The sequence below is a fragment of the Oncorhynchus clarkii genome, chromosome 19, assembly GCF_045791955.1.
Source record: "Oncorhynchus clarkii lewisi isolate Uvic-CL-2024 chromosome 19, UVic_Ocla_1.0, whole genome shotgun sequence".
Lineage (NCBI taxonomy): Eukaryota > Metazoa > Chordata > Actinopteri > Salmoniformes > Salmonidae > Oncorhynchus > Oncorhynchus clarkii.
This window is the reverse complement of record NC_092165.1, coordinates 31116350-31128808: the sequence shown is the minus strand read 5'-3', so window position 1 is coordinate 31128808 and position 12459 is coordinate 31116350. Positions and strand designations below refer to the sequence as shown.

General features: G+C 42.7%; 1 protein-coding gene across 4 annotated transcripts in view; it reads right to left on the bottom strand.

Annotated features, from left to right (window-relative positions):
* Positions 1-12459, bottom strand: part of LOC139375030 (mitogen-activated protein kinase-binding protein 1-like) — a 75675-nt gene that overhangs the window by 18685 nt on the left and 44531 nt on the right. For all 4 annotated transcript variants that reach the window (XM_071116398.1, XM_071116396.1, XM_071116399.1 and 1 more), the window contains 6 exons: positions 11772-11961; positions 11220-11360; positions 10689-10873; positions 8195-8286; positions 5806-5931; positions 5521-5591 (listed from right to left, as the gene is read on the bottom strand). In XM_071116398.1, the coding sequence (XP_070972499.1) occupies positions 5521-5591; positions 5806-5931; positions 8195-8286; positions 10689-10873; positions 11220-11360; positions 11772-11961 (805 nt within the window). The remainder of the gene's footprint in view (positions 1-5520; positions 5592-5805; positions 5932-8194; positions 8287-10688; positions 10874-11219; positions 11361-11771; positions 11962-12459) is intronic.

The following is a 12459-nucleotide window of genomic DNA, read 5'->3' as shown; positions in this document are numbered from 1 at the left end:
TATGGTGTTTCTATTCCAAGAAACATGAAAACCCTCTGGGTTTCCATTAAGATGGAACGGAAAATATGGAGCTGTACAACGTGACGGTCGGGAGTAGGCTACAGTACTTGGCTATTTGGCTAAAGAATCGCTGTGTCGTGTGGGCACGCCGGGGAGGAAGGAGTAGGCTGTCCTTGTAAATAAGAATATGTTCTTATTTTCTTGGTGACAGGGGGCAGTATTTTCACGTCCGGATGAAATGCATGCCCAAATTCAACTGCCTGCTACTCATTCCCAGAAGATAAGATATGCATATTATTAGTAGATTTGGATAGAAAACACTCTGAAGTTTCTAAAACTGTTTGACTCATGTCTGAGTATAACATAACTTATTTAGCAGGCGAAACCCCGAGGACAAACCATTCAGATTTCTTTTTTTGAGGTCACTCTTTTCAATGGGTTTTCATTGGGAATCCAAATTTCTAAGGGACCTTCTTGCAGTTCCTACCGCTTCCACTGGATGTCACCAGATAGAGGAGCGTGACCAGAAAGCTAGCTACAGTTTGTTTTCCTCCTGTATTGAACACAGATCATCCCGTCTTCAATTTTATAGATTATTTACGTTAAAAAATACCTAAAGTTGTATTTCAAAAGTAGTTTGAAATGTTTTGGCAAAGTTTACAGGTAACTTTTGAGATATTTTGTAGTCACGTTGCGCAAGTTGGAACCGGTGTTTTTCTGGATCAAACACGCCAAATAAATGGACATTTTGGATATATATCGAAAGGAATTAAATGAACAAAAGGACCATTTGTGATGTTTATAGACATATTGGAGTGCCAACAATAGAAGCTCGTCAAAGGTAAGGCATGAATTATATTTTTATTTCTGCGTTTTGTGTCACGCCTGCAGGGTTGAAATATGCTTTTCTCTCTTTATTTACGGAGGTGCTATCCTCAGATAATAGCATCGTTTGCTTTCGCCGAAAAGCCTTTTTGAAATCTGACATGTTGGCTGGATTCACAACAAGTGTAGCTTTAATTTGCTATCTTGCATGTGTGATTTAATGAAAGTTAGATTTTTATAGTAATTTGTTTGAATATGGTACTCTGCATTTTCCCTGGCTTTTGGCCAGGTGGGAAGCTAGCGTCCAGAGAGGTTAAATTACTTGCCTTGTTAAATAAAGGTTACACTAAGAGCATAACATTTATACACCCTAATTGTACAATTGTAGTCTAACCAATATCCAAACGGAGATTCAGTGAAAATAAAAATCTCATTGATTTATCTAGACCATTCCCCAATCTTGTCTCAGAGCAACGCGAAATGGTGCTAAAATAGTTGTAGGCTATTGCTTTAAATCCTATTGCTTCTAACTTCAATATGCTCTTTAAATAAATAAGACCTACACCACTTTTAACAGCACATTACTCAACACTAGTGAGACTCATGTCGCCTACGGTAGGCCTACAGTATATAAAAAAATATGACGTGACTCCCCGCCAATAATTACATATAGAGGATTTGAGGATTCTAAATTGAAACCAAAAGCCGCCTCATGGGTCTCCTGGTGGTGGCCGCCACGGGAATCTGCAGCAAGGCATTTTGCATTGCGATGTGGTGACTTGTGGATGGGGCCACTGGGGAGGCCAGTATATCAAAATACAGAGAGGTGTTGGTAAAGGTATATTGTCCTGCTAATAGCCCATAATGGGCTATTATAATACTGTACATGGTGTCCAGGTCAGGATAACCAAAATTATCATTTTCATCAACCACCATTTCTTTATTAAAGACTATCAGAAAGAATGTTGGTACTTATTTATTTGGATCCAAAACCATGAATGAGTGAGTCACTCAGGTTTATGTAGGTGCCGGCTATATGACTGTGTCATCAACTTGATAATATATAACAATATTTCGGAGGTGATTTTGTTAAAAAAATAAATAAAAAAAGAGCAATTGTAATCTAAATGAAGGCCAAAATAATATTTGTAAAGGCCAAAGAATTTATTTCTGTTTTTAGAGGGAGAGAAACGCTGGGCCAATTGTGCGCCGCTCTATGGGAATCCCAATCACGGTCGGATGTCATCCATGATAATACTTTTTGTGGTATTATTTGTTTTGTCTTTTCTGGTGGATTAAACTGAAATTGCAACAAATCACGGCCGGTTGTGATACAGCCAACCTAACTCAGAAATACATTTGAGGATAGAATTCTCCCCCTACCCTCCTTCTAGGCAAGCTTATTGTCCAGCTATCTGCTAATAGCGATGTACAACATGACCATGTGTGTTTGAAAGAGTATTTTCCAGTAAGCAACTATTTGTTTAACTTTATTAGACAACTTCGTTCCAACATTTCTGTAATTCAGTGATATTTATTCCCATAGTAAACCATTATGGATCCATTACTAAATAAACATTGGCATTTTGAAAGAGTATTTTTATCATTATTTTATTAACGAAAGCATAAAGATGCCATTATTAGTTACATTGCTTTAGTTTGAAAGTGCAGACTGGCACTAAGAACAGCGGCAACGTTTCCCTAGTCAGCGCCATTACTAGTGCAATGCCCCTTAAAGTGTTGCTCTGTGCTATCCAGTGTGGCGGGGTGGTGGTCCAGCCACCCTCCCCAATGGCCTAGGTCCATCTTCTGTGCGCGGCTCTGCGGCCCATCCTGTGCCCTCGGCCCTCGTGCCTTGAACATCGCATGCTTTTAGTGGATACAGCTGGAGAGCTGCAAGGCAATCCTATTGTGCACCACTCGGGAGCCATGACCAATATGACCAATATAAACTCAGCAAAAAAATAAATATAACTTTTTCAGTACCCTGTCTTTCAAAGATAATTTCTTAAAAATCCAAATAACTCCACAGATCTTCATTGTAAAGGGTTTAAACACTGTTTCCCATGCTTGTTCAATGAACCATAAACAATTAATGAATGTGCACCTGTGGAACGGTCGTTAAGACACTAACAGCTTACAGATGGTGGGCAATTAAGGTCACAGTTAGGACACTAAAGAGGCCTTTCTATTGACTCTGAAAATCACCAAAAGAAAGATGCCCAGGGTCCCTGCTCATCTGCGTGAATGTGCCTTAGGCATGCTGCGAGGAGGCATGAGGACTGCAGATGTGGCCAGGGCAAAAAAATGGCAAAAAGTACTCTTCACTGACGAGTCGCGGTTTTGTTTCACCAGCGGTGATGGTCGGATTCGCGTTTATCGTCAAAGGAATGAGCGTTACACCGAGGCCTGTACTCTGGAGCGGGATCGATTTGGAGGTGGAGGGTCCGTCATGGTCTGGGGCGGTGTATCAAGGCATCATTGGACTGAGCTTGTTGTCATTGCAGGCAATCTCAACACTGTGTGTTACAGGGAAGACATCCTCCTCCCTCATGTGGTACCCTTCCTGCAGGCTCATCCTGATATGACCCTTCAGCATGACAATGCCACCAGCCATACTACTTGTTCTGTGCGTGATTCCCTGCAAGACAGGAATTTCAGTGTTCTGCCATGGCCAGCGAAAAGCACGGATCTCAATCCCATTGAGCACGTCTGGGACCTGTTGGATCGGAGGGTGAGGGCTAAGGTCATTCTCCCCAGAAATGTCCGGGAACTTGCAGGTGCCTTGGTGGAAGAGTGGGCTGACATCTCACAGCAAGAACTGGCAAATCTGGTGCAGTTCATGAGGAGGAGATGCACTGCAGTACTTAAAGCAGCTGGTGGCCACACCAGATACTGACTGTAACTTTTGATGTTGAACCCCCATTTGTTCAGGGACACATTACTCCATTTCTGTTAGTCACATGTCTGTGGAACTTGTTCAGTTTATGTCTCAATTGTTGAATCTTATTGTTTTCAAACAAATATTTACAGATGTTAAGTTTGCTGAAAATAAACACAGTTGACAGTGAGGACGTTTCTTTTTTTGCTGAGTTTATATATTCCTGCTAATAACAGGGTTAATAACATATCTGTGAGAATATCCAAAGGGCTTTTATATAATTCTAAATGAATAATAATAATAATCGCTTTGTTTAAGAAATAACAATATTTTGGAGATGGTTTAGTTTTCAAATAACGTCAAATGAGCGAGAAAAAAGCCATTCTTGAACATGGGGTGAGACATTGTTACTCATTTGTAAATAAAGCTAGTTTGTTATTTAGAATTATTTTTTTCTGGTTTTAGAGGAAGAGAAACCAAAAACCTACAGTCATCTCATGGGTCTCCTAGTCGAGGCCAGCATGGGTATTGAACCAGCATCTGGAGAAACACAGCTTGCCCTGCTATGCAGTGTCTTATTCCATTGCACCACTCAGGCGCTGTACAACGTGACCAGAAAGGTCAAAATAATCCTACAAAATAAAAGAATAAAAACCTTAGTGTAACAACAGTTTTAGTAAGTAATAGTGAAGTCGTGCACAATTATCAGTTTCTATTTAGGTTAAGTCGCCCATTCACTGTCAGTTAAAGACACAGTAGGACACAAAAGCATAATCAGTGCTCTAACTCCCCCTTGCGCTGGTCTGGAGCAATGAAGTGGTCACGCAGGGTACCGTACTAAACCACAAATTACCTCTAAGTCCCACAGCATATTCGCAAAACTTTTAGTGGAGCAACCACTGTATGCATCCCAGTGCAAACTCTGTATATTATGACAACATTTTGTGATGTTTTTGTTCGTCTCGTTTTGGACTTCAGTGAGGGTTTTTTCAGCTGTTCAGGCACACAAAACATTTTCTGGAGGCAAGCCGAAGTTCCGAGCCGAAGTCTACGCCCCTTCGTCAGTGATTGGTCAACAGTGGGAATTCGTCAATAGTCTTTGTTGTCATTCAACGAGAGACCACTTTTTCATAGAAAAATACTGCACCAAACATCTTAGTTAAATTTAAAATTGCGCAACAAATATCTATTCGGCAAAAACGTCATAATGAATGACAGATTTCTTGAGTTATCTTAATTCTGACTATTTTGAGGATGTGTATACTGGCTACAGCGTCTCAAAATGGACAAACAGTACTATTGCCGCTGTTTTCTCGTTTTTCAAGCTACTGAAGCATGCTGATGCCTTTATAGTAGCCTAGTCTTGAGGGCCCTCTGAGCCCCCTGGGTCAGGAATTTGACTATTTTTGTAGAGCAGCCTTGTGAAAATGTCACTGTGACCCTCATAAGCAATGGGCGAGGAACACGGGAGGGGGAGAGCATTTATTTGCAGCAAGTTGGCAGGGGACTTTGGGTATATAACAGATAGGATGACACAGAAAGCCTTTGAGAAAAAGTGTCATTATTAAATAGGCCACTTAGAGTGTAATTAATTAGCTGTAAGCAACAAGGATTTTCAAATGAAATATCTCAATATACAGTAGGGGTTGGCTGAGCCAAGATTAAAAATGTGGTCCATTGCCGAAATATGCTGAGAGAAGAAGATCATGAAATATTGCCAAGACGTGGTACAAAAGCATCAGTCCTCCAAACTTAGTTTAGCCGCAGCAACAGCTGTTCTGGAGCAGCGCGTGTGTGTGTATAGCGGCCTTTACCTTCTGCGCTGTGCGGAAGTAGATGCTCTTGTCAGCGCCACAGCTGATCATCCTCACCTTGCCGTCATTGGCTGAAAGAGAAGAAGCACTGTTATTACGACAATAGCAACCATGTTAACTTCAAACAGCGAGCTAGCGCCACACTTGACACTTCCATGACATGCCAAAAGTCTAAGTTACATTAACTAATATAACAGTTAAGGGATGGAGACTTGAGAGTTTGAGGTAAAGGGGGGCGGGTTGGCGGGATGTTGTAAAGGGTCAAAGGTCGTCTGCGCGTCTCACCAGCGAATCGGACGGCGGTGATGGAGGAGGAGTGTTCGTCCAGCGTCTGCAGCAGGCTGTACTCCTGCTCTGCATCCAGCACATGGATCAGACGGTCTCGACTAGCTGTGGCTAGTAGCTTCAGACCTGCCAGATATAACATAAACACACACAACAGGACATCAGCAACTTTCCAACAGCCAACACCTGTTCTCCATCTTAGTGGTGGTAAACCTGTTTCATTACAGCGAGTGGTCTTTCATGTTTTTAACAGCCATAATGCATCCTGTTGAGTACAGTGGTGAACATGTGCTCCGCAGACTGCTCCCTGACATAGCAATGCCACGTGTGGACTCACTGTAACCTCTTAAAGCGTGCTACTTGCTACAGACGTAGGATCTTAATTTGAGCTAGTTTGCTACAGAAGGAAAATAATCCTGTAGCAACAGGACATTTCAATTAAGTGGATTATAATTCATTGACATTTTTGTAGGGGTTGATACATTTTTCGTAAAATCAAGCCTGAAATTTCAAAGTGGAAATTGAAAACTTCAGAAGCCTTTTTAAACTTCAAATACATTACAAGTTTGCCATTTTCTGCAATGCAGGAAAGTTCTCCTGCACCAGGGTGATCGAATGAAGAACCTCCATCTGTATTACCTTTATCCCTGTTAACGGTAATCTATTAACGAGAGGACACAGCAGTGCAAACTCTCTTTTTCCTTAGAGACTCACTGAGAAATGAGAGCAGTACTACGGTATGCCAAGCATGAGCCATGTAGGGATCGCCTGCATAGAGGGATATGAAATATCCTCAGCTAGGTCAAGTCCAATATTTCTCACCAAAATCATACTGGAAAACTAGATTAAACTGCTTTCTAAATATTTTATTAGTTTATTTATAGATGACTCTACAGCTATTTGCATGTGCAACATGCAGTGCTTATGTGGAGTGACTGCACTCCACATGGTCAACAAATGTGATTATATTAGCCTAATACCAATGAGCTGACTGAACTCAATATCCATGTGAATTGTTAATCAAAAGTGAATTTAAAGCACTCTACCGAGGGACTTGATTGAATTTCCAACTTGATTCAACTGAGTAAATGAAAAGCACTATCTATTTAGCTTATCCTCTCCTTGCTGAGATTGCACATCGATCCTGGATCTGGCAGCTTTGTGACTGTGTTAACCTTGTTCCCAGCAAGATACAATAGCAAGGGCAAGCGCTAGACTTAAAACGTATTGAGCATATCGAGGGCACCCATGGGTGGTCCAGTCAAATTGCCGTGGTCTGCGGGAGGCTTTGTCCCTTAATTATATTTCTATGACAGTAGGCAGGCAGGCTACCTGAACACAGCAGTTCTGCAGGACAATGGTAAGTAACAGCTCTGAATATTAGCACCCTGGAGGTGTTAATGTAAAGTGCAGGGCGGCGGCCAGAGGGCGTGTCAGTGTATTGGGTTTATTCTTAGCCCTTCTATCTTCCCCTCTGTGTATGTGGTGGCAACCACCAACAAATGGCCTAGAGAGGAATGATCCACTGAGAGAATCTTAATGTCATTAATACTCCTATTAACAGATGAGCCCCTAGATGCGTCCCAAATGGTACCCTATTTCCTATATAGTGCACTACGACAACCTTATGGGCCCTCGTCAAAAGTAGTGCACTACAGTGCATTCAGAAAGTATTCAGAACCCTTCCCTTTTCCACATTTTGTTACGTGACAGCCTTATTCTAAAATGGATTAAATACAAAAATGTCCTCATAAACCTACACACAATACCCCATAACGACAAAGCGAAAACAGGTTATTAGAATGTTTTGCAAATCAAAACTACATGGTGTTCAGAGATAGATGGGACGGGTTGAGGGGAGCTGAAGGGTGGGACAAAAATAGAAGATAACTAATGTAAAACTATACTTTGTCTGTAAAATGTATATAGTATGTATAAGCTGGAAGTAAAAGCCTAGTTGTTGTTGTCCATTAGTTAACTCCAATTAGAGATAGGGGTGATAGGGTTAGGAGAAAATAACAAAGGATGGGGGATTGGAAATGATGCAGACAATGACATTGATAGAAGCCACAAACTATCTGCAATATTAAAGCTGATCCACCCCCTAAACATTTTTTACATTGAAAATTACTAAAATAACTAACTTCTAGAGTGCTTTGAGAGTTCCATTCTATTGCACAAATGCCTATTTAGAGCTTTGATTTCACTGTGTTCATTGGGAACGTCAATTCACAACCCATCCTTCTTATAACTTGCGGGAGCTCTGAAGTGGTTTGTTTCACAAGTCAATGGGAGGTTGATGAAGGTGGTTTATAACTCCAGTAGTATCATTAACCATGGTGTCTCTTTAATTCCCTCCCAGGAGAGGGAAAGCCACTGTCTGACTTACCCGTCTCAGGCTTGGAGTATTCCAGACAAAGGATCTCAGAGTCGTGGGCCTGAACGTTCAGAATCTCCTCCATGCTCACCAGCTCATGGATTCTGCAACAGCAATTAGAATAGTACTTTATTAGTCCTTAACACAACAAACACTACTTTTTTGGGAGGACCACATATGGTTTACAGCACAGCTGAGTCTCTCTACACAGACACCACAGGGCCGCAGTAGAATGCAGAGTAGACCGCCATCATTAAATTTTGTGTGACATTCTAATTTACAACAAGTAGCCTTGGTGTTCACCGGGTCATTAGTGATCTAGCCATGGTGCATCCATCCCATCCAGTTACAGTTGAAGTCGGAAGTTTACATACACTTAGGTTGGAGTCATTAAAACTTGTTTTTCAACCACTCCACACATGTCTTGTTAACAAACTATAGTTTTGGCAAGTAGGTTAGGATATCTACTTTGTGCATGACAAGTAATTGTTCCAACAATTGTTCACAGACAGATTATTTCACTTATAATTCACTGTATCACAATTCCAGTGGGTCAGAAGTTTACTGTGCCTTTAAACAGCTTGGAAAATTCCAAAATATAATGTCATGGCTTTAGAAGCTTCTGATAGGCTAATTGACATCATTTGAGTCAATTGGAGGTTTACCTGTGGATGTATTTCAAGAACTACCTTCAAACTCAGTGCCTCTTTGCTTGACATCATGGGAAAATCAAAAGAAATCAGTCAAGATCTCAGAAAAAACCTCCACACGTCTGGTTCATCCTTGGGAGCAATTTCCAAACGCCTGAAGGTACCACGTTCATCTATACAAACAATAGTACGCAAGTATAAACACCATGGGACCACGCAGCCGTCATACCGCTCAGGAAGGAGACGCATTCTATTCTTTCTCCTACAGATGAACGTACTTTGGTGAGAAAAGTGCAAATCAATCCCAGAACAACAATCAAGGAGCTTGTGAAGATGCTGGAGGAAACAGGTACAAAAGTATCTATATCCACAGTAAAACGAGTCCTATATCGACATAACCTGAAAGGCTGCTCAGCAAGGAAGAAGCCACTGCTCCAAAACTGCCATAAAAAAGCCATACTATGGTTTTCAACTGCACATGGAGACAAATAATCATACTTTTTGGAGAAATGTCCTCTGGTCTGATGAAACAAAAATAGAACTGTTCGGCCATAATGACCATCGTTATGTTTGGAGGTAAAAGGGGGAGGCTTGCAAGCCGAAGAACACCATCCCAACCTTGAAGCAAGGGGGTGGCAGCATCATGTTGTGGGGGTGCTTGCTGCAGGAGGGACTGGTGCACTTCACAAAATAGATTACATCATGAGGCGGGAAAATTACGTGGATATATTGAAGCAACATGTAAAGACATCAGTCAGGAAGTTAAAGCTTGGTCACAAATGGGTCTTCCAAATGGACAATGACCCCAAGCATACTTCCCAAGTTGTGGCAAAATGGCTTAAGGACAAGAAAGACAAGGTATTGGAGTGGCCATCACAAAGCCCTGACCTCAATCCTATAGAAAATTTGTAGGCAGAACTGCGTGTGTGAGCAAGGAGGCCTACAAACCTGACTCAGTTACACCAGCTCTCTCAGGAGGAATGGGCCAAAATTCACCCAACTTATTGTGGGAAGCTTGTGGAGCGCTACCGGAAACATTTGACCCAAGTTAAACAATTTAAAGGCAATGTTACCAAATACTAATTGAGTGTATGGAAACTTCTGACCCACTGGGAATTTGATGAAATAAATAAAAGCTGAAATAATCATTCTCTCTACTATTATCTTGACATTTCACATTCTTAAAATAAAGTGGTGATCCTAACTGACCTAAGACAGGGAATGTTTACTAGGATTAAATGTCAGGAATTGTGTAAAACTGAGTTTAAATGTATTGGGCTACGGTGTATGGAAACCTCAGACTTCAACTGTATGTGGAAAGACGCAGTCAGGGGCAGGGTTGCTGCTACTGAAAGGACTCTAACCTCCTCTAACCCCAATTTAACAAACACAGTGATTGGGAGTCAGACAGGGCAGTGCACAATTTACCCAGCATCAACCGGGTTAGGGTTTGGCTGGGGTAGGCCATCATTGTAAATAAGAATTTGTTCGTAACTGACTTGCCAAGTTAAATAAAGGTTAAATAAACTAATTTGAAAAACACAGCTCTGAGAACACACACCCTCCCAGGAGTCTAATTAAGTTAATTGAATTAGGACAGAGGTGCTGATGCCTGAAGGGTGGAGACTCAAAACAAGGCTCCCTCTAGGAAGGCATGGGAGAGGTACTGTACCTCAGTGTTTTCCCCGGATGAAGGTCTACTAACCCAAACATTGATTGCTTAAACAAGATCCATTGAATTGTTTGTAGAGTAATCAAGACTACCAATGTACCAGATTTTCTCGTTCTACTATCGTTTCTTCCATAGACTTGGAACTGCATGTGTGCGAACAAACACTATTTTTCTCCAACAGTACCTCAAGGTGCCGGTGCGGTCGCCCGACGCCAGGTGCTGCCCGTCGGGGCTCACACACATGGTCCTGATGCCCGTCCTGGTCTCTGAGGTCTGGGGGTCGGCCTTCTCTCCGTTCCCCGAGTTGAGGCACTCTGTGTCCAGCAGGCCGGCCGTGTTGTTGTCCATGTAGATGATCTTCTGGAGGTCCTGGAGAGAGAGAGAAGTGGAGGGACGGGTTATTAGCTGAGAAAACCATACACTGTAGATTCACCATCAATCGATCTCTGTCAGGTGGTTGTGTGTGCTGCAGAGTCAGTGTCCCCCTCTCACAGCATAACTATGCATTCATAGTTGTTCTACTCAAGGAGGAGAGGAACCTATCTATCAAAACTCAAATCAGCAGCCACTCGTGTTGAGATCAGGAGTTATCTAGCTCGACGGGAGTGTGTGAGACATACGTTGCAGGCAGCTGAGGAGGGTGGGGGTTGCGGTTAGAGGAGGGGGAGCTGGTGAGCTAGCAGGAGTTACAGGGTGTGTTGAAAGACAGACGTACGTTGCTGATGACGTTGCGGCTGAGGGTGGTGCTGTGACCGTCAGTGTTCCAGAGACGGATGGTGTTGTCTGAGGAGCAGCTGAGGAAGGAGCCTGGAGGCAGACAGGGCTGCTCACCATCACTTACCCTGTCCGGGTACACCTGTCCAGGTACACAGAACATGGAACATTAGTAGACCTGGCGTCTGGAAGAGATGATGTAAACATTCATACAGATACATTTTGGATACACCTAAAACAAAAAAGTACATAGGACACGGAAACAGTTCTAAACTAGTATACGCACATTCCAGCTGCGGGGTTGAAAAATGGCACTACAGAATAAGATACCCGCACACCGTTGAATGCTGTGCTGCACCCAACAACATAAACGAGAGCATCATTCAACAGTGTGCAACGGGTATCTTGTTTCTTTTCTACATGTAAAATAAGCCTCTGTATACAAGGAGTAAGGAGTGATACGATACACATACACTCAACCAGGTTTCAGAATGCCCTGACGAAGGCTTTGCAACGCAACATATTCCTCCAGGCCTCCCCTCCCTGCCCTTACCTCGACGCTCCACACGCAAGCCGAGTGGTAGAGGGCGGAGTAGACCTTGCCCACTTTCCTGAGGTCCCGTACGTCCCACACATACAGGCTGTGGTCGTTGTAGACACAGGACAGCCAGCGGCTCGCAGGGTCATATGATACAGCCACCGTGTCAGGGTACCGGGCGTCCATCTTGTGGCTGAAGAGGTGGCTGGAGGGAGAGAGGGAGGGAGGGAGGGAGGGAGGGAGGGAGGGAGGGAGGGAGGGAGGGAGGGAGGGAGGGAGGGAGGGAGGGAGGGAGGGAGGGAGGGGAGAGTTGATATGTAATAGCACTGTTACACTGTAATAAAAAGTAGACATTGAATTTAGAAAGGACTTTTCCAGAACCCAGAGATCATTTACAAGATAGTCAAAAAGTTACTCAATACAAGGGTTATGGAAAAGCCCAACTTTAATGGTAATTTAATGGTTGTGTTTTTAGGCAGATTGTTTTAGGCAGATTTTTTTTCCCCAGATGTGCTTTTGACCAGAACATGATGTGCATACTGGGAGAGGTCTGGCCACTTTACGGTGTGTCCCACAGAAACTTCTATAAACAGTAGCGAGCTGGCCTTGATGGCAGGCTTCACTTAATAGTAGCTTCGTCATGAGCATAACTACAATGTCATCTCTGGGCCCTGTTCAAAAGTAGTGCACTAAATAGGGAATA